The 21,679-nt window shown below is 35.3% G+C and overlaps 2 protein-coding genes across 2 annotated transcripts; both read right to left on the bottom strand.

Moving 5' to 3' along the window:
• Positions 1-1,149: 1,149 nt before the first annotated feature.
• LOC120080471 lies at positions 1,150-5,908 on the bottom strand. The gene is made up of 9 exons (XM_039035131.1): positions 4,871-5,908; positions 4,629-4,684; positions 4,454-4,536; positions 4,127-4,205; positions 3,541-3,651; positions 2,819-2,928; positions 2,154-2,237; positions 1,956-1,993; positions 1,150-1,675 (listed from the first exon to the last, which is right to left on the bottom strand). Exons 1-9 carry the CDS (start codon positions 5,874-5,876, stop codon positions 1,605-1,607), a joined length of 1,638 nt encoding a protein of 545 aa, XP_038891059.1. The 5' UTR covers positions 5,877-5,908; the 3' UTR covers positions 1,150-1,604.
• Positions 5,909-15,445: 9,537 nt separating this feature from the next.
• LOC120080473 (glucuronokinase 1) lies at positions 15,446-19,116 on the bottom strand. The gene is made up of 6 exons (XM_039035134.1): positions 18,768-19,116; positions 18,220-18,369; positions 17,618-17,806; positions 17,425-17,541; positions 16,847-17,007; positions 15,446-15,916 (listed from the first exon to the last, which is right to left on the bottom strand). The coding sequence occupies exons 1-6, from the start codon at positions 18,993-18,995 to the stop codon at positions 15,673-15,675; spliced, it is 1,089 nt and encodes a 362-aa protein (XP_038891062.1). The 5' UTR covers positions 18,996-19,116; the 3' UTR covers positions 15,446-15,672.
• Positions 19,117-21,679: the final 2,563 nt, after the last annotated feature.

Below are 21,679 nucleotides of genomic sequence, written 5' to 3'. Positions count from 1 at the left end.
AAAAATCTATTAAATATAAATATGTTAAATTATTTAGAAATCATAAAAGATTTTTTCTTAACTGATTTAAATCTTTTTTAATTTTTTTAAGAAATATTCATCGACGTTTTCGTAAAATCAAAGACCTTGATAATTCTATCTACATCGATATTTTAAAATTTGGTTCCACATCATCCTAATAATAATAATAGAATCTAAGAGACTTATTTGGTAAAAAAATCTGAAAATAGAAATTTGAAAACAATAGATTAAATAAAAACAGCGTTGTATTTTATGTCATCAAATACATGTTTGGTGATAGGATTCAAAAATTGAATTATAATTTAAGTAATTACAAACTAGTTGTACTTGCCCACTAAATAGTAGTTAATAAAAAAACTATTATTAACTTATTTACAAACATGTTTTATGTTTTAAAAAAATTATAAAATTACTATTTTGTAATAATATATAATTTACAAGATAAATGGAAATTTTTGTCTCCATAATTAGAAGTTAAAATTTAGATCTTATGATTAATTTGAATTTACCCCTATGATTTGATAAAAGCTTCATAAATAGTCCCTAGTTAGTTGGAAGAAGTTAAATTTTAAATCTTATGATTAATTCGAATTTACCCCTTATGGTTTGATAAAAACTTCATAAATATTCCCTACGATAGAGATTATTTAAAAAGATTTAAAAACCATTGAAACTATATGTAAAGTTCTATCAAACAACTAAAATCTAAAATTTAAAATCATAAACTTTAACTTTTATCCTATCCATATGGACCAAATTTGAAATTTAACCTAATTTATAATATATTACATAATAAATATTTTATTTTTAAAAAAATTGAATTGAGTTCATAACATATATTTTTAAATATTTTTAATATTATTTAATGTAATTATACATTTTAAATTTTTAAATTCAAATTATGTATAAATAAAAACATAAAAAATGTTGTTTTCAGAATTTATACTCTTTAGATTACAGAATTCGAAAACAATTTTCAGATACAGAATTCGGATCGTTTGCCAAATATATTCACTGAATTCAGTAAATCTGAAAATATAAAATAAAATCTAAATTGTAAACCAAACAAACCCTAAAATAACATAAAACAATTCCCAAATGATAACAGCATTGAAATAAGCTCACTCCTAGTTAAGAATGGTGATATTGTTCTTTCATTAATTCTGAAAGTCATCTACAGTTCCTAATAACAAATCACTTGTTAATTGTACAACGAATACATGCCATTATCAAAATCAAAAACCAAAAACAAAAGATCGTCCTTATCTTGTGAGACACAAAGATTAATTATTCTGTCAATAAATGATTAATCATGTTTTTTTTTTTTCTGAAGCAAATTAATCATGTCTTCTAAAAAGGAAAACAACAGTATAAAATTACCTCATTTTCTCTGTCCAATAACTCTTTCCCCCTAAATACATACCAACAGACTGCTCATCCTCCTCTCCTTTTCTCAATGGCAGTCTAAATGTCTTGTTTATCAGAAGATGGTGCAAAAGTCACATGACTTGTGAGAAACGCCAATGGGTGCTTAATATCGACCCCCCGGCTAACAACACCGTGAAATGTTGAAAACATTAAAGCTAAAAATAACCTTTGGTAATTGCATCTTCCAACTCTTTGAATTCCCAGGCATCATCTGCTAGATATTGCCCTGAAATGCGGAGGCTCATGTCAAAATCACATTGTCTTGGATAGTTCAAGCTACTACCACTTCGAATACTTTACATAACTGAAAAGGTGATACTTTGATATGATAAACTGAACTTGTAAAAGTTTTTTTTTTTTCTTTTTCTTTTCTTCTGAACATGTTATGGAATAATATAACCAAGTAGATAGTGTCCTTTACGATCTCGATGAGACTTTTCGACAACATTTGAGCGTTGAGTCAATATGATTAAAATAACTAACTAAATAAAGACTCTTGAACTGACCTATTGAATCCCTTCGAAGTGCAGTTAGATGGGCACAACTGCAAGAGACAAGAATATTACATTGTCAAGATTATACCTAGAGAGGATCAAAACGATCGAGAAGCTTGACACAGATTTACTCTTTGAAGCATTTATCGGCAATAAAGGGTAAAAGAATGTAGAGAAATGAAGGTCCATTGCAAGGGGGAAGATGAATACCTGCCAAGGACCTTCCCAAGATCTGCACAAAGTGATCGAATGTATGTTCCTTTAGAGCATGTTACTCGAAAAATCAAATTTTGCCTGTCACAGACCAGTCAAGCAGTACGCATTAAAATCTTTGAAAGAAAACATATTCACTAAATTAAGAAGTTTACACACTAGTGCAGCAAAACAATATTTTGAACCGAAATTTTGAAATTACTAACAAGTATATTTGAGCTGTCCGACAAACCAGCCAGAGCTCATCAAGTAAACAACTGAGTCAAGTTGTTGGCCTTGTCAATATAATGAGTCGGCCGTGAGATTTTTGAAAATTTGGACCTTTTGTGATTTTCCTTCATGTTTAATCACTTGAAATTGGAGTCTTTTCCTGTAACTCTATGAAGACTCCTTATTTTGGCCTGTGTTTCTATATGGCTTCTTTTTTTACTACTTTTATCTTTCTACAAGAAAGTTGGATTCTCATCAAAACAGAAGTTTCTAACCCATGCCACCTAATGATCTAGTGCTATCTTATATAGTGAAATGCCACAATTTTAGCTAGACAAATTTCTCTGTTAACAACCAATTGGACATCTTCAAGTGCTCCATGCATTTGCATATGGCCTAGCCACCAAATACAGAAACGACAAAACAGAAGTGTACATTGAAAGTGAACCTACCTGTCATCTAAACTACGTTCAATATCAAATTTGAAGATTGATATTCGTCTTGGAGAAAGCTCAATACTTTCTCCTCTTCTTGCTTTCTCATACATCTTCTCACCTCCGACCTAAAAACAAGGTAATGAAATCTGTAATCAAATTGTATTCATGCAGTCAAGATCTCCTGGAACATCAATTTCATATCGACAAATGACAAATAATTCATAATTTCTGAATGAAGAAGCATGAAATACTGTCATTCTAGTTGGCTGGCTCCGTCGAAACGTAACAGTTAACACAATCAGAGAACTCATCATAGTTTTTGACAGAGAAACAAACTTTCTATGGATGACATGTATAAGAAAGAAAGCCCTGGTGATTAAAGAACGTTGATATAAGCATCTTACACAAAAGAGACGCTATAGAAAAGAGGAAATGTGGAACAGACAAGAAACACATCCTTAAAGAATTAGATGCAATGAAGTTGACAAAATCTACAGACTTTCAAATGGTCATTACCTCCCCCGTCCTAGTGTTCCATCAAATGGACCTCTGTACAAACCATAATCTTATACCACAAATTATATTGAAAGAAAAGCTTGTTTCTAAACACATTTTTATTCTCCCCGTTCGAGTTGTAAAAATTCCATACAGATATGATATTTGTGATTCCGTGAAACATGCATTTTTAAACCTTGCTTCTACTATGTAAAGTTATAATTATAGAAAGAAGTGCTTACTTTAATGGCAGAAAACATGGGAGGAACTTGCCAGATTTCCCCACAAAAAGAAGCAGCAGCTTTTTTTATGTCACCATCTTTGATGTGCTCCCAAGGCTCTCGTTGAATTACCTGCATAATAATTGGGACAAGTGATTCTTATTTGGATGATACACAAATAACTTTTCATCAGGAATGGAACCCGATTGAAATTTTTTATTAACCTGTGAGACAAGTCAAAACCTCACTTTGCAATTAACCTAATAACTCAACAACTAACAGAATGTTGAGAAACATTATGCTAATGATGGAAAAAGGATAGTATGCATATAAAATGAAGTCTCCCTTTATATTCAATACAATTCAAGAATCTCTTCACGCCTATTGTGACCGGGCTTGCCAGAGGCAAATATTTGATGAGTTAATATAGGATCATAAATTTTCTCCCTTAAGACTAGAATAATGATTCCTCTGGCAGATGCATTAACAGTAGACACCGTAAAGTGATACACAATACTTCCCAGAAGAACATAACAGATATAGTACAGAAATGCGTATCAGTTAGAGATGAGAAACCACAATTGACTAGAGAGATAAGATCACGCACCGGTGAATCAGCATCCCAAGTTGAAGTAGCCTCACCTAAACGGAAAACTCCACTGTAGCTCTTAATCATACCTTGATATCTAAAAGATAAACATGCCGCCTCTTAGAAAAGTTGTATGCCTCAAGTTTTCTGTAATTACTCTCCCCATTTCACCAATGTTAGTAAAAGTGATTTAGAAATATATTTTAACTTTGGCTTGGGAACATGTCTTCTCTTACCCTTTATATCTTCTTATTTTATTCTATTAACGAAGGAATATCTCACTTGGAAAAAGGAAAGGGGAAATGAAAAACAAAATATCAATTACATAGCTGACTTAATCATCACCTTTCAACCAACTTCGTCGCTTTACCAACACACACTATCAACAAACCAGTAGCCATAGGATCAAGAGTACCTGCATGACCTACCTATCAATGCACATAAGTGGAAAACAATGTTGTTAGAGGAGCTCAGATAATCGAATAATGTAGTCTATGCAGATGAAACAGCTGAAATGCACCTTTTTCACTTTGACTAGGCGCCGAAGTTTTCCACATACCGTAAATGAAGTCCACCCTACGTTAAACAATCATTTTGTTCTCTTTAAACGTCAAAAAGAAAAAGGGTGAGGAATTTACTTCTAACTGAAACAATGCAAATTAGAGCACATGTGAATGGATACAGAACTTGCACAAAGATATCAAATCAAAGATTATAAACAGGGTATTTCCTTTCTAAGGACTACAGAAACCACAGACTGACCTTTCGGTTTGTTCAGCAAAACCACTGTCCCACAAGGACTATCCCATTTGGCAGGGAGCTCCGTATGCCTCGTCAAAAGATATGGCTCCGTCGGACCAATCTCAGAATCTTTAGCAGGAACTTTCTTCAAACACTTGAAGAACTCCTCCACCTTCTTCTCTGTCACATCTTTCACCGACCCTTTGTTCTCGTTTTCTGGTTTCCCCTCATCAAAGAAAACTAACCCTTTGTCATCCATGCCATGGGTGACCTTCACTTTCATTTCGGGCTCAACCCCAACTCCCTTTTTCACCCCTTTCCTTCCCTTTGTCTGTTCATTCACTTCCACATTTGACTCTCCAGGTCCCAAAAAAGCCTTGTCAAGACCTTCATCAGGAAAATATTTTTTCTCCAACTGATACACCATTTTGTAATGCTTATCTTTCTCCCACGGATAAGCAAAAGCGTCATAGAAGAACAATTCCTCCTCTCTCTTATGCAACGTATTAAACTCGACCACCTCAGGCTTTAATTCCACAAATCCCTCGTCCTGTGTCTTATTATCTTCATCAGAATCAGACCCATACATCCTCTTCCTTCTTTTATTATAGTATTTCCTCATAGCCTTATCCATAACCACGCCTTCCTTACCAGAAATAGTTTCACTCTCGGATATAAGCTTCCGATCCACCCAGCTCTCGAACCCCATTTCGGAAGTGGGATCCTCGGAGGAGTCAAACTCGGGAGAGTTGTCGGAGCGGATTCTGGTGGGTGTTCTTCGATTCTGATGGGGCGGCGGAGGATAAGACGGTCGGTTGATGATCATTTCGTATTGCAGAGGGAAAGGGGTGGAAGTGGTGGATAATCTTCGAGGCGATAAAGGAGAGAGTGAATTGCGAAAGGCAAACCTGTGGAGATGGTTGAGGTTTGAGGGTAGAAGGAAGAGAGTGAGTGTTATGGAAGAAGGCATGAATGTAGAGCGAATGAAGAAATTGGAAGCATGAAACAGAGCAGATGATTTCACCATTGAAGGGGAAGTGGTGTTAGATGGCTGAGTGGGAAGGGGGTGCTTGCTTTATTAAGGAAAAAGAAAAGTCAATAATACAGTCAGGTATGCCACAGTGTACAACTTTGTACAATCGAAGGCTTAACTCTCCCTATTCTTTGAGGTTACATAATCGAAGGCTTTCTCCTTGGGCAAAAGCCATGCCCTCCCATGTTCCTAAGTCAAAACACAATCGCTGCAAGCAGTGAAACATTTGCCACCATTGCATCGAGCTCCCAAACCTAATCAATCCTGCTATGACTCCAGAGACTGTGGAGGTTATAAACCTTGCCTATGAAGCCTGGCTTGTCGTTGATCAGCTGCTCCTGGGGTGGCTGTACAACTCAATGACACTAGAAGTAGCAACTCAAGTCATGGGGTACAAGCGATCGAAGGATCTGTGGGATGCAATCCAAGAGCTGTTTGGAATTCCATCTCGAGCAGAAGAAGTTCACCAAACCTTCCAACAAACAAGGAAAGGTAATAATAGTATGTTTGAATATTTAAAACTAATGAAACTTCATTATGATAATCTAGGTCAAGCTGGAAGCCCTGTTCCAACAAGGGCACTTATCTCACAAGTCCTGTTGGGGCTTGATGAAGACTATAATGCCATCGTTGCCACTCTTCAAGGAAAAACTTATCTCACTTGGCTACAAATGCAATTTGAGTTACTATCGTATGAGAAAAGATTGGAAGCTCAAAATAGTCATAAGGTTGTGGTTGTGAATAACAATCCCTCTGTAAACATGATCAGTGGTCGAACAATGGAGACTGCTGGGGACAATTGGGAGACAATCGAAAGTGGGTATACAAGATACCTCTAAAATATCTTTACAAACACCACAACTCACCCAACCAGAGACGAACAATGGAGACTGATGGGGAAACGACTGACAACGTGGCTGGCAGCAGCGGAGATGAGATCCGACGATGCAAACGGATGAAGACGCCTTCAGAACTGGGCGAACGGCTCTCAGCGGAACAGAACGGACGAAGACGCCTTCAGATCTGGGCGGACGGCTCTCGGCAGGACAGAACGGACGAAGACGCCTTCAGATCTGGGTGAACGGCTCTCGGCGGAACAGAACGGACGCTACTCTGACCGGCTGCCCGGCTGGTCGAGATCGGCAACGAGCAGCGGTGGATGACAGGCATACTGACTCGGGCGGCGGCGGTCTAGACGATGGACTGAGGAGGACGGGCGGCTGGGCGAGTTCGGCGGCGAGCAGGGAAAATTCGGGGGGGGGGGGGGGGGGGGCGGGACGCGTGAGGGAGAAGAGAAGAGAATCTGTTTTTTTTAAATAAATAATAATAATAACTAAAAAGAAAATAAAATAAACTTTATTCAATTTTTTTCCTTCTTCCACTTTATTTTATTAACTTCATTTCTTTCCAAAAATAAAATTAACTTCTGTCATTTATTTTTTTCAAATTGAATAATTTCAACGTCAAATCTAAATCCATTAATTTTTCGCAATTACACTTGAAGTCCAATATTATGTTGAATGTTAGTTTATTGATTTGTGGTTAACGCAACTAATTTTGAAATAAACATTTAAGTAAAATGTTTGTCCAATACAATTACAGGACATCAACTCCAACAAACACAAGGGTCCTACCTCACATGAATCAGATCAAAGACATTTGATGCATGAGATTCAGATAATGAAAAGGGAAGAATATGTGATTTACCTAACTGACAAGATTGACAAAGTTCAACTATATCTTTCTTAAATAACAAACTACAATCATTAGTTACTAAATCAAATATTCTCAATGAAGAATGACCCAAACGTCAATGTCAAGTAGTTTTAGATACAACACTATTAACAAAGATATTATATAATGTCAAGGTTGATAGACTCTCTTTATTTATGTGCACAACCTTCTTGGACTCATAAGCAACAAAATTGAACTAACCAACCGACTTCAAGGTAGCATCTTCCAAATGCTATAGCCCATCTTTAAGTGTGCCCCTCAAAATTGTTTGATCCGAACCCTTGTTCTTTACAAGACAATAACTATCGTGAAATTCAATATAAATGTTATTATCCTGTGCTAGTTTAGATACACTAACAAGATTTTTCGTAATATTAGGAACATATAAGATATTATTTAGATTCAACAAATATTTTCTAATAGTAAGAGTTAAACTATCGAGAGACAAAATTTGTAATTTATCACCATTGCCTACGGTTATCAATTCATTACCTTCATAATCCACTAGGTTGTTGAAATTGTTGTAGTTAGCCGTCACATGATTGGTTGCCCCACTGTCGGCATACCAACTTGAATCATTTGAGACGAATGGGTTTCCACTCTGTGTGATAACCATTGCAACATGGGTTTTGCCATTATTTTTTGAAGTGATGTCGTTGTTGCCTTTGTTCAGATTAGAAGTAAATTCCTTATTGTATCTATTGTAACAAACATCTATCGTATGCCCTATCTTCCCACAAATTGAATTGTTTCTGCATTGAATTTTGTGTTCATGACTCGAGTGAAGTGTCGATTTGGACAAATACTTCAAGTAAGTATTTAGATGTATTAATATGAATTTGTGATTTGGGCTACAGTTTAAGGTTGGAATTAAATTCTGATGTTTGCAATATTTACAAAAATATAAATATTTTGTGGATTTTCTTTTTATTTATGAGAATTTCTCTAAAGAAAAGAAACAATGTGGTTGATAATTATTTTTCTGTTTTTCTTGTTTTTACTTATAATTAATTTTCAGTTTTTCTTTTTAACATCTTTTTAGAAACGTCCACCAAAACCTATTTTAAAACCTATTTCAAAATAGGTTTTGGTGATTTTTTTTTTCCAGAAACAAGAAATTAAAAATAAAAAACAAGTGCTTCGTTTAGTTACCATTTCGTTGATTTTTAAAGAATAAGTCTATTTTCTCTCTATTTCTTACGATTTTGCATCTTTCTTCTTTATGTTGATTGAATTCTTAGCCAATTCTCAAAACAAAAACAAGTTTTTAAAGTACTTTTTAAATTTTTAAATTTTAGCTTGGTTTTTCAAAATCATTAGTACAAAATAGATAACAAATAAAGAATTTTGGAAGTTGAAATAATGTTTATAGACTTAATTTTCAATAAGAAATAACTAAAAATAAAATAGTTACCAAATTGGACACTACGTTACAACCCCAATTTCTTATTCATTGTTTCTTACTTTCTATTTCCAATTTCTTAACAATAATAAATAAATGTACTATTCCATCATGTCTACTCATCAAATGTGTAATAAAGATTAGAGAAAACAATAACATAATAATTTTGAATCATAAACTCTAAAAAGAATGGTCGGTTAACAATAAGTTCAACTGAGTTGACAATTCAAACAATCCAATTATCCAACCCAAAATGTAAGGGTTGAATTGGTTTAAACTATTTTTATTTTGTTGGATTGGGTCAGATCGTGGATAAACTAAAAAAATCTAAGTTGATCCAACCCAACTTGAATTATATATATTATTTCTCATTGTTTAACGTTTTATTAGTTTGTGAATTTTTAATATATTTTTTTAATATGTTATGATATTTTTATTTATTTAAAGTTAATAAATCATAGACATTTGATATTTTACATTTAAATTTTATTAGATTTTAGTTAGTCATACATTGTAGATAAATTTACATAAGTCAACAATTCAACCCAACCCAACCCGAATTTTAAGAGTTGGTCCAAAAAACACTCTCAATTCAGACCAACCCAACCTACGTACACCTCTAATTATCAAATATAAAAAGATGAGTCATGTACACCTCTAATTATCAAATAAAAAAAATAATGAGTTACCTTATTTACAAACATAGCAAAATGTAACTATCAATCAGTGATAGACATTCATAGACAATGATAGACAATGATCTCTCTGTCTATCATTGATAAAACGTGACATTTTGGTATATTTAAACATATTTTCAACAGTTTTATCATTTAAAATAATTATCCAATTTTCAAATACAATTTAAATTATAAAAGTACAGGAAATAACAAATAGTTACTAAACACAATTTTTTTTTTCTTTTTTAAATTTTGTAGAAGAAACAAGAAAAATTTGAGAACAAGAAAATTGAGAACATTTAACAATTAAAGGAGAGAAAATAACGACTATATTTTAACATCATGAAATTGATTCATACTGTTGGCCGGCAATTAATAAATATGAATTGAAGTTTGTTTTAAGCATTAATGTTTATTGGTATGGTAATTTAAACAAAATCTATGATCACAAAAGAAAAAAAAAAATGTAAACACTGCACGTTTCATTATTTTCTCAACTCTTTATAACAAATTTGAATATTAATGTGTTAAGACTCTCGGTCCTAACAATCAATCCCACGAACTAACCTTTCACATATTAAAATATACCTTTTACCACAGCTAAGAAGAGCAAACCACAAATAAGTCAAGACCTCCTTCTATTAATATGCCAACGATAAGAAACAAGTAAGAAGAAGAAAAACAAAGTCTCAGATGACTAGAGAAGAACAGAAATTAACAAAACAAGCAAGTAACCCTTAGAAACCCAGTGGAAATTCGAGAGAGTTGAGAAGTCTCTCCATGAGACTCTTCTTCTTATTTTTCTCCACACTTTTCTTGGATTTCCGATTGTGATATTTAACCTGCAGCTGGCGGTCCCTACCTTAACCAAATTTCTCTCCCACTACCCCTCCTAAAACCGCATTTGCCCTCTCCATTCTCTTCATAACCTAATTTCCTTGCTCTTTTCCCTTTTTACCCTTCCTCTTATAAGTGTAGATAATCGGGGGCTTTACAATACCGCTCCTCTCGAAACACACTTTATCCTCAAGGTGAAATGTAGGGAATTGTTGTTTCATTTCTGGTGCAGCCTCCCAAGTGGCTTCACTTTCAAGGAGATTCTTCCATTTACTAACCATTCTTGAGCAACCGTCTTTCCATTCCACCTTATTCCTAGCACCAACTCAGGACTCACTTGTAATTCGAACTTTTCTGACAGGATGAAAGGATTTTTTTGTACTTGCTGAGTTTTGCCTAGCTTCTTTTTAAGTTGGGACACATGGAAAACATTATAAGTAGCTGCCTCTAGTGGTAGGTTTAATCGGTAAGCAACTTCTCCAACCTTTTCTACTACCTTGTAGGGTCCATAAACTTTGGAGACAGCTTCTCACTTCTTTTTGCTAAGGATCATTGTCTGTATGGTCTTAACTTGAGGAACACCTCATCCCCTACTTCAAACTGCAACTCCCTTCGACGTGAATCCATTTGTTTCTTCATCCGGTTCTGTGCCATCGCCAAATTTTCTTTGAGGGCGTTCAAGGCTAAATCTTGGACTTTCAATTGTCTTTCTACACTGTCATTGGTTGATTTTGGATCTCCATAATGCACTACTGGCAGGGGAGGACACCCATACACAACTTGAAATGGGGTGGTTTGAATAGATAGATGGAAGGTAGTATTGTACCACAACTCAACCCAGGCCAACCACTTATTCCATCGCGAGGGTTGTTCATTGCAGAAGCATCTCAAGTAGGTCTCGAGGCACCGATTGGCTCTCTCGGTTTGGCCATCCGTTTAGGGGTGAAACGCGGTGCTCCTTTTCAGTTGAGTCCCCAATGAGGTGAACATTTCCCTCCAGAAATTACTCAGGAAAATCTTGTCTCTATCCGTAATGATTGATTTAGGGATGCCATGATGTTTAACTACCTCTTGGATGAATGAGTCCGCTTCTTGCTTAACTATAAAAGGGTGCTTCAAGGGAATGAAGTGCCCATATTTGCTTAGGCGGTCTACAACCACAAGAATGGAATCGAATCCCCCTTACTCTAGGTATCCCTTCTATGAAGTCCATTGTCCATTCTTCCATTGTTAACTTCGGGATGGGAAGTGGCTGTAACAGCCCTGCAGGCGACAAGGACTCGGTCTTATTTCTTTGGCATATTTCTCACCTTTCCACATATCTTTGTATGTCTGTCTTTATCCCCGATCAATGTAGTTCCCCATTCATTCACTTGTAGGTTCTCAAAAATCCTGAATGGCCTCCTAGTACCGAATCATGAAAGGTATGTAATAGGGCCGGAATTAATGATGAGCTACGTGGTATCACCAACCTTCCTTTGTACCATAGCTTGTTGTTCTTCCACTAATACTTAGGCTTACCTTCAGGATTCTCTTTCAATATTGCAATGATTCGTTGAAGTTCTTCATCTGCCTCGATTTCCTTAAGAATGAGATCCACATCTACTACTGCCGATCATCAAGCTTTGTAATTCTGTTATTGGTTGCACACGTGAAAGAGCATCCACTACTTTATTCAATAATCCCGATTGTATAGGACTTCGAAGTCGTATCCTAGAAGCTTGGTGAGCCAACGCTGGAATTGAGGTTGCACTTCTATTTGCTCGATCAAAAATTTCAGAGCCTTCTGATCCGAGATGACCGTGAATTTGCCTCCCAACAGATAATGCCTCCATTTCTGTACTGCCAATACCATAGCCATCAATTCCCTTTCGTATATCAACTTGGTTTGTGCTCGTGGAAAGAGTTTTTGGCTAAAATACACGATTGATTTATCCCCCCTGAGATAACACTGCTCCTAAGCTGGTTCCTGGCGCATTTGTCTCAATAATGAAGGGCTTACTGAAGTCGGGTAGTGCTAATACCGAGCATGATATCATTTGTTTTTTTAAGTCTCATCGGGCGAGGCCAATTCACCATGGCTTGTATCTTCTCACCATCCGCCTCAACACCTTGTGAAGAGATCCAATGCCCCAAGTACTGTATGCATTCTTGACAGAAAACGCATTTCTTCTAGTTGGCATACAACTGATTATCCCTCAGCACATTGATCATCACTCCCAAATGTGTTTCGTGGGTAGACAAATCAGGGCTGTAAACCAGAATACCATAAAAAAACATAAGAATAAATCGGCGTAATAAAGGCCGGAAAAACTGATTCATGAGTGATTGAAAAGTGGTCGGGGCATTAGTGAGACCAAATGGCATCACTAGGAATTCGTAGTGACCTTCATGGGTGTCAAAAATTGTCTTCTCGATGTCCCCCTCCCTCATTCTGATTTGGTGGTACCCGGATTTGAGGTCAAGTTTGGAAAAGACTGTGGCACCATGTAACTCATCGAGTAGTTCTTCAATAACGGGAATTGGAAATTTATCAGCCACAATGGCTTGGTTAAGCTTCCTGTAGTCGACGCAAAATCGCCACCCTCCGTCCTTCTTCGTAACCAACAATACCGGACTCGAGTATGGACTCTTACTTGGCTGTATAAAACCTGCTTGCAACATCTCTTGTACCAGCTTCTCTATTTCTTCCTTCTGCGCGTGGCCATATTTGTAGGGCCTAACATTGATGGGATCATGTCCTCCTTTGATGAGGATGCGATGGTCCACTACTGACAGGGTAAAAACATCTTGGTTTTGTTCCAAGAGAACCGAAATCATCACTGGTAGCTGAGTAGGAGCTTCTTCTTAATTGCTCGCTCCTGTCTCTTCTTCTTGCTCAATCTCTTGGAAATCAACCAAGAACCCCAAATCATCCTCCTCTCATTGTTTACTCAAAGTCTTGAAAGACACTCCACCTTTGCTAGTGAAGGGTCTCCTCGCAATGTTATATGTGATTCTCCAGACCAAAAGTCTATTGTCAATGATGGCCAATGGATCCCCATGAAACCCATGGTGCAAAGCCACAACATCCCCAACACCACATTCATTCGACCAAGCTCCATTGCCAAGAAATCCGCTCTCACCAGCAGCCCTGGTAAACCGAGTTCTACGTTTCTACAGACCCCTTTTCCTTCGATTTCGATTCCATTACCAATCACTACTCCAAACTTCGTTTAGTGTTCTAATGGGATTTTGAGCTCCCTCACAGTATCTTGATGGATGAAGTTATGCGTTGCTCCCGAAACGATGAGTACCAACACTTCTTTTCCCTTAATCTCGCCCTTAAGTTTCATGGTTCCCTTTGCTGAAAACCCAAGTAAAGAGTTCAATGCGAGCTCTGCTTTCTCCATCACTTCTGTGTTTTTCAATTCTAGTTTTTCCTCCTTTTCCTCAACTTCTTCCACCACCGGGTCCTCTTCCTTGTTGGCTATGAAAAGCATGAGTTGTCTGTTCTCCCTTACCTTACATCGATGTCCAGGATCATATTTCTCATACACCGAAAACATAGTCCCTTTGTCGAGTCGATCCCTGAACTCCGAATTCGATAGCCTTTTCAGGGGAGCATCCTTCTTCACGGGAAAATGCTAGACTAGTATCGCAACCTGCTTCATAGGTAGGACCTCATGTCCCTTGGTTTGGACTTTTTCTAACTATTCCTTCTTCCTTTGTTAGGCCTCTCAATTGTTAAGCCCACCAACCCCCAAATCCCTAAAATGCTAGTTTCAGGGCTAAGTTTCTATCGTTTACCAGTTGGGCTTCACGCATACAATCGTCTAGCGTTTTAGGGTTGCAGCTAATCACCTCTGCTTGCAGCGCAGGCTCCACCCCATTCATGAAGGCATCTCTCAACACGTTTTCAGATAATTCCGGCAAGGGCGCCGAATAAGTAACGAATTTCTTCACATATTCAGAATATGAACCATCTTGTTTGATTTTGAGCAGCCGAGCACCCAGACTCCCTTCTCCCACATTCCGGTAATGCTCGAACAACCTCCTCTTCAGCTCTTCCCACGTCGTTATGGCTTTCCGGTGCCTCATCTGGGGCGAAGCTAATCACGGCCACCTTGACCTTCTTGGCATCAGTCAGCTCGTGTATTTCGAAATAATGCTCTGCGCGATACATCCAGGACTCCAGATTCTCCGCTGCGAAAAGAGGTATTTCAACCTACAGCTCCTTCTGTTAAGTGGGAGGATTCCGTATCATCCACTCTCCCTTTTTCTTTGATCATACTACCTTCGGTAAGCATAGTCCCTTCCTTCGAGCCTCACGAACTTCCTCCGTTAACTTCTCAAAATTCTTACATAAACCACTCAGTAGTTCCCTCAGGCCAGCCATTTCCTTCTCAATCGTTTCCAGCCTCTCTTTCATTTGCTTCTGAGTCATGGCTCGCATTTTCCCTAGGATTACAGCTCTGATACCACTTGTTTAGACTCTCAGTCCTAACTTCAATAAATCCCAAAACTAACCTTTCACAGATTAAAATACCATAACTAAGAAGAACAAACCACAAATAAGTCAAGACCTTCTTCTATTAATATGCCAACGATAAGAAACAAGTAAGAAGAAAAACAAAGTCTCAGATCACTAGAGAACAATAGAAATTAACAAAACAAGCAAGTAGCCCTTAGAAACCCAACGGAAATTCGAGAGAGTTGGGAAATCTCTCCATGAAGACTCTTCTTCTTATTTTTCTCCACACCCTTCTTGGATTTCCGATTGTGATATTTAACATGCAACTGGTGATCCCTATCTTAACCGAATTTCTCTCCCACTACCCCTCCTGAAACCGCATTTGCCCTCTCCATTCTCTTCATAACCGAATTTCCTTGCTCTTTTCCCTCTTTACCCTTCCTCTTATAAGTGTAGATAATGGGGGGCTTTACATAATGAATATATATGAAAGAGCAATATTTATTGGTTGAACAAATGAATGTCGAACGTTCATGTGACAGAAACTTTAAAACGCCTAAATACCAATTTACCAAGTTTAGAAGTTCCTATAAAATCTGTCCCCCCAAAAAGAAAATCTACCATAACTTTGCAAACTACATTGACAAGCAAACTTAAACTACCAAACTCACTCCAAGCTCTCATAGTCTAACTTGAAAGTGTTTTAAGATCAACCTCATTTAGGCATGAAGGAAGCACCTGGATTGGTTGAAGAATAAAACCAGGTTTCTGGCAATTTTCCTTCAGAAGCTCCACTTGTGAAGGCCCATCAGGGCAGAATACCACAATAGCTCCTCCACTGCCTGTGAACTTTGAAGCAGCACCTACTCTTCTGGCTACTTCCACCATTTCTATGTTTAAATCACCCAGAACTTCATCTCCAAACATACTCCTGTGAGAAGGGAAAAACAGGACTAAATAACTCATCTGCTGTCTATATGTAAGGATGAGTGAGCATAGTTTTTGGTTAAATTGTTGGAAGTGTTCTTAAAAATGTACTTGAAAGCATACAGAAAGCACTCAATTAGTTGCTTCTTCTAAAAGTGGGGTTTCAGAAGACACTATTCTCATGAGTCATTATAAACTCACTCGAAATAAAGACCAAACTTTTTAACTACTGCAATAACCAGCCAAGTTTTATGGGTTAAGAAGGTGATGCTATACTGGAGGGCAATCTCAAATAACCAACTTGGCCATTCGACTAATTTAGAACTGCATAGCAGGCCTAGGCCAAATTGCAGAACCTGCACAAAGTATTCTCATATAGACATAAAGTATCTTTTCCAATTACAAATATCACTCCAAGGGAATCAAAATAAACAAAATTTTGAATAGTTTTGGAGTTGAAAATTTACTCAAGAGCTATATGTTGTTTTAATTAGGGGTATTCAAGGTTTGGGTTGGGTTAGATTTTATTTCGGGTTGAGTTGGGTTAAAAATGTTAAAAAATATTAAATTCGGGTTGGATCTGGAGTTACCCCATTTCAGGGTCGGGTGGTTGACCCGACCCGAATATATATATATATATAGGACCAATATGTAAATTAGGGATTGAAGGAGAGGAGAGAGAGCGAGAACGAAGGAGAGAGCGAAGGAGAGATTGTAGGAGAGAGCGGCCATGATCTTTACAAACTCCCAAGTTAAAAAGAAAAAAACTAGAAACTCTCGCTCTCTCTCAATATCTCTCTCTCTCAGAAGAACCGGTGACCCAACCCAGCACAACCCGAATTTTTGGGTTGGTCCACAAAAGTCTTCCAACCCGGACTATGTACACCCCTAGTTTTAATGTCTGGTCTAAATTGTTGACTAAAGAAACATTTACCTGCGAAGATCAAAATTGCGGTTCATAAGCATGGCAAGTTTTGAATAATCCTTCTCAAGTAAAACTGTCCTCCCTTCTTCTGCAACCTTAGCAACTTCTTGCATTGATGATATGATGAATTTGTCCCCATCAAGCCACCTTTTCCGTACTGTACTGTGGACCTGAATTCACATGAGTCAATGACAGTGGTTAGTATTCAAGATCATAGTTCCAGCAGTGCTAAGGATTAATCCATCTATAGAGGAACTGTAAAGATTTGAAGAATGTGAAAATTCTCAAGCTTTAGTCAAAAGCAGTGTACTATAGGTTGTTTGACCAAAAAAAGAAGATAGGTTACAGTTCATATTGCCATTGAATGCTTTGCAGTTTCATGACAATATATCTTATAGAGGGGGAAAAACAGAAGAATATCATTGGGCTTCTCCAGTACTTTAACTGATGTAATATGCATTAGTTTTATGCTTCTGTCAAAAATAACTCATGCAAGTGCAAACAAGGCAGTCGACCATGACTAAAAATAGTAGATATGGGATATTGTAAGAATGGAAATGTACTACGGAGTCCATTAAGATATCGACCTTTCCAGAATCACTTGGGTTATCAGCATAAATTAGATAGAGTGGAGGAAGAAGATTAATATCCATTGGTGTGTATATGCCATGCCCAAGCTTCTCCATGTGCTCCTGGCTAAAATCCTACAGAAACAGAAGTCATAAAGAATTCAAACTATTTCCATATTCATAAATACATCACCATTGTTAGGAGTTATACCATGTAAACAAGGCCACCATAAACCTGTGCAACACGATCTTGAAGACCAGCAACAATGCCAAGTTCTTTCTCTGCGGCAAGAACAAGGTTAGGTCTGACCTCCACTTTAATCAAATGCCTGACATCAAAGAAGTCTAGCAAGCAACTCAGGGCAGCACATACAATAGCACTGGAACCTGAAAGTCCTGTCTGGAATGTCAAAATTATAACTTAAGCCATTTGATATATTGTCAACAAATCAATATGCAGAATGAGGGAATATGAGGTTTAGCATGGTATGAACACAAGTAGTATTACATTACTGTGCAAATTACAGATCTATATGAACTACGACACTATCTAAGCATTCATTTCTAGCAAATAAAGTTAGGCAGGCACGCTAGTACAAATATGAGTATTGATCGAGTCAAAATTTCAGAAAGGAACCCTTTTCAATCCCATTAAAAGAACATAAATCCATATTGGCTACACAACCAAATGCTTCATAAGCTTAATGCATTGCTATTTTACCAACTAACCATGAAATGAAAAAGAAAGCATCTATTTCAATGACCACAAATGATTATGAATCTACAAATATTGCATTGAGCAAGGTACTATACCTGTCGAGGAATATTAGTGTCGTAAGACAAAGTAAAATTCCTTTTATGAAGATTAATCTCGTTTTCTCTGCAGTAACTATAAAAGACTTTACAAATTGCCATAAGCAATCGCACCCCTCCATTATAGCCTTCACAGGACAATCGATTTATCTGTAAAACAGAACAAACAAAACTTTAACCTTCCCATAATCCTTGGACATATTGGCTAACTTAAAAGTTCATGATCATAACTTAAAAGTAATCTTTACATTTCATTCGATGAAATTGCAATAATTCCAACGCATCAACAAAATATAGCAATATGCTATTCAATAGCGATTTCCTCTTTAGATCTCTAAAACCGAAAATGCAACAAGAACAAGAAAAAATACACAAATACTATAAACAAGTTTCCGAAAAACAAAACCACAATTTTACAGACATTCTAAAATTTCAATTACTCATTGAATTCTCCATCATGCAATGTGCCATTAGTAAATCCATCCAGATCATCGAGGGATCTATAATAACGAATGAACAACTTCAATATCATGTGAAGAAAAATGTACCAGATGATCGAGGGATCCGAAGTGGACGAAATCGTGGGTGGGATGGGGAGTGATGACAAGATCATCGGAAGGCTGGAGTTGTACAGAGGCCCAGAAATTCGAAAAAGCAAATGAAATGGTGCGACCATAGTAAACGTCGCTCGGATTTCCCAGTAGTCCCACTCTGGCATAAGCCTTGTGTTCAATCACAGAGGAGGAGGAGGAAGATGGCGATGTTTTGGAATCCATTTTAATCTCTTTCTCTTTAAAAACAATTCTCAGTCTGTTTCTTTGAGAATTACAGCCGACGAGAGTCGTCGGAAGGAACTCTGTTCAGACTTCTTCTTAGCTCTAGAAGACGCAATATAGGTTTTACAAGTTCAGTTAAATAATTATATATTTATATAAACACACATAAATGTGTGATCCACACGTGTATGGGCTGGCACAAATCTCCTTTCCAAGTTAATAGTCAATTTGTTCTTATCTGCTTCGATTTTTTTCTTCCCCTTTTGGGTTGGGTTCAAACCTCAAAATCATATCCATTATCATTAAGTTAAGCTCGTGATTGAATTAGAATGACGAGAATGGTTATTAAATATATGATTACTTTTTAATGAAAGTATAAAGATTTGAACTTTTAATTTATATGTCAACTACGGTTGAGTTATATTAAGTTTGGTAAAATTGTGTATGATGAAAACTAAATTATGAAAAATATTTTTGAACTCTGTACATTGTATCAAAAATACCTCTAAACTTTTAAAAGTTTCAAAAATATCATTTAACTTTCAAGGAGAGTTCAAAAATATTCTTACGGATAGTTTTTTTTAATTAAAATGGTAAGTGTTTTGTTTCAAAAATACCATTGAACTTAAACAAAAAGTTCAAAAATATTCTTATTGTTAATATATAAACAAAAATCGTTAATGCCTCATTGCAAAAATATTTCAAACTTTCAAAATTAAGGGTTTTTTTATTAACTTTTGAAAGTTTGAGGATTATTTTTTAAACAAAACATTAACCGTTTCCATCCAAAACTAACGGTTATGGTATTTTTGAATTTTTATTCAAAGTTTGAAGGTATTTGTGAAACTTTTAAAAGTTTAAGGCTATTTTTTACATATATACAAAGTTTATGGGTATTTTGTATAATTTTATCTAATGAACTGTCATATATATGTACATGTTTTCTTTTTCTTTTGAGTACGTAGACACATATTTTTCTCATGGAAATGAAAAATTTTCATTAGATTTCAATTTTAACTTTTTTTTGTCTCAACAAAATTTTGGACAATTATTTAAAATGGTAAAATTATTGAAAATATTTTTAAATATGGTAAAATGTCACTATCTATCATATACTTAATAATAAGATTTTTATATTGGAGTATGACATCTTTTTACATTTATATATAAGTGGTGGGTTTGAAAACAAACTACATTACTTAGGAATGTCCATACTACACTACTGTGGTGGGTTTGTAAATAAGTGGTGGGTTTGAAAATAGTCTATCCCAGTCTTGCCCAAATTTCTAATTGATTTAGCATTACGACGGTGGAATTCCCCTATTTTCTAGGGAAATTGGAGTATAGCGGAATTTGAGGTTTTATTCTAAAAAGTAATAAAACTGTCTAAAAATAAGAATTATGGTAACTGCACAAATTTCTAAATGCCTGATTTACCCTTGCCTTGTTTGTTGTTCATGAAACTACAAATTCCAAGTAATTCTAAACTAGAAAACACGGTCGATACACAAAAATTATTGATATTTGTCAAAGACAACTGCCCTCTTAATTTTGCTAACATAATCTCTATATTTTATTATTATTTAAGATTTTATTTAACAACTTTTCGAATTTATCTCACCTCAATAAATATCCAAATTTTTCTACTAAATTTATATTTGAAATATCCATATATTATTAAAACTTTATTTATCCATATATTTCATTCAAATCTCTATATTGTTTTTCATAATTGTGTACATACACTTTTTAATGAATTAGCGTTATATTTCTCACATTTTTTAATAAATTAGTTGTATATGTTATTTTATATATTATTTTAACGTTTTGGGAAAAGAAATATCACTTCCTTAGATTGTTGTTCCATACATTGCCATAACCTTTGTTATTTACACAAAGGTTTCATTGATTTAAGTTTTCTTGTGGTTTCTTTATCAAGCTATTGTTTTTGTTATAATTTTAACACTAGGATTTGATTTAAAATAAACCAATTTCTTACTCATTTTTCCCTCTTTTGAAATTTAAATTTATTTTTAATATAAAAATTACATTTTGATAACTACTTCATGAATTGATTTAAAATATAAACCAATCTCTTCCTCATTTTTCTTCCCTAATGATTTAAATTAGCTATTTGTTTTGATTTGAATTAACCACTTTTTGAAAATAGTTAAAATTAATCAATATTTAATTTATTTATCACCATTTAGATTTTAATTTATGATATATCTTTAGATTTTATATTATTTTATTCATTTTTTATTATTATAAATTTGGATTAAATTTTTTATTTTAATTAGGATTTTACATAATATTTTATACATATTATAATCTTATTATATTATTATATCATTAATTTATCTTTTTTGACAAATAAATAAGTATTCACTCTTGCAATCTTGTTGTTTTTGCTATGCCTCTACAACAGAGTTAGGCTTTTTCATATGTTTTTGTTATTGATGAAGTTAATTGTTGAAGCTTTATGAAAAACAGAATTATGAATACGTAAATAAACGAACTCCCTTCTTTATTTTTCTCCCCGAATTATATTTGAATTTATATTTTATTATCAAATTAAATTTTATCTAATTACTTATCGATTATTTTTAATAATAAACAAAAACTTACTGTTTTATTATTATTATTATTATTATTATTATTATTATTATTATTATTATTATTAT

Source organism: Benincasa hispida, chromosome 6, assembly GCF_009727055.1.
Source record: "Benincasa hispida cultivar B227 chromosome 6, ASM972705v1, whole genome shotgun sequence".
NCBI lineage: Eukaryota > Viridiplantae > Streptophyta > Magnoliopsida > Cucurbitales > Cucurbitaceae > Benincasa > Benincasa hispida.
This window is presented reverse-complemented; position numbering and strand designations above follow the sequence as displayed.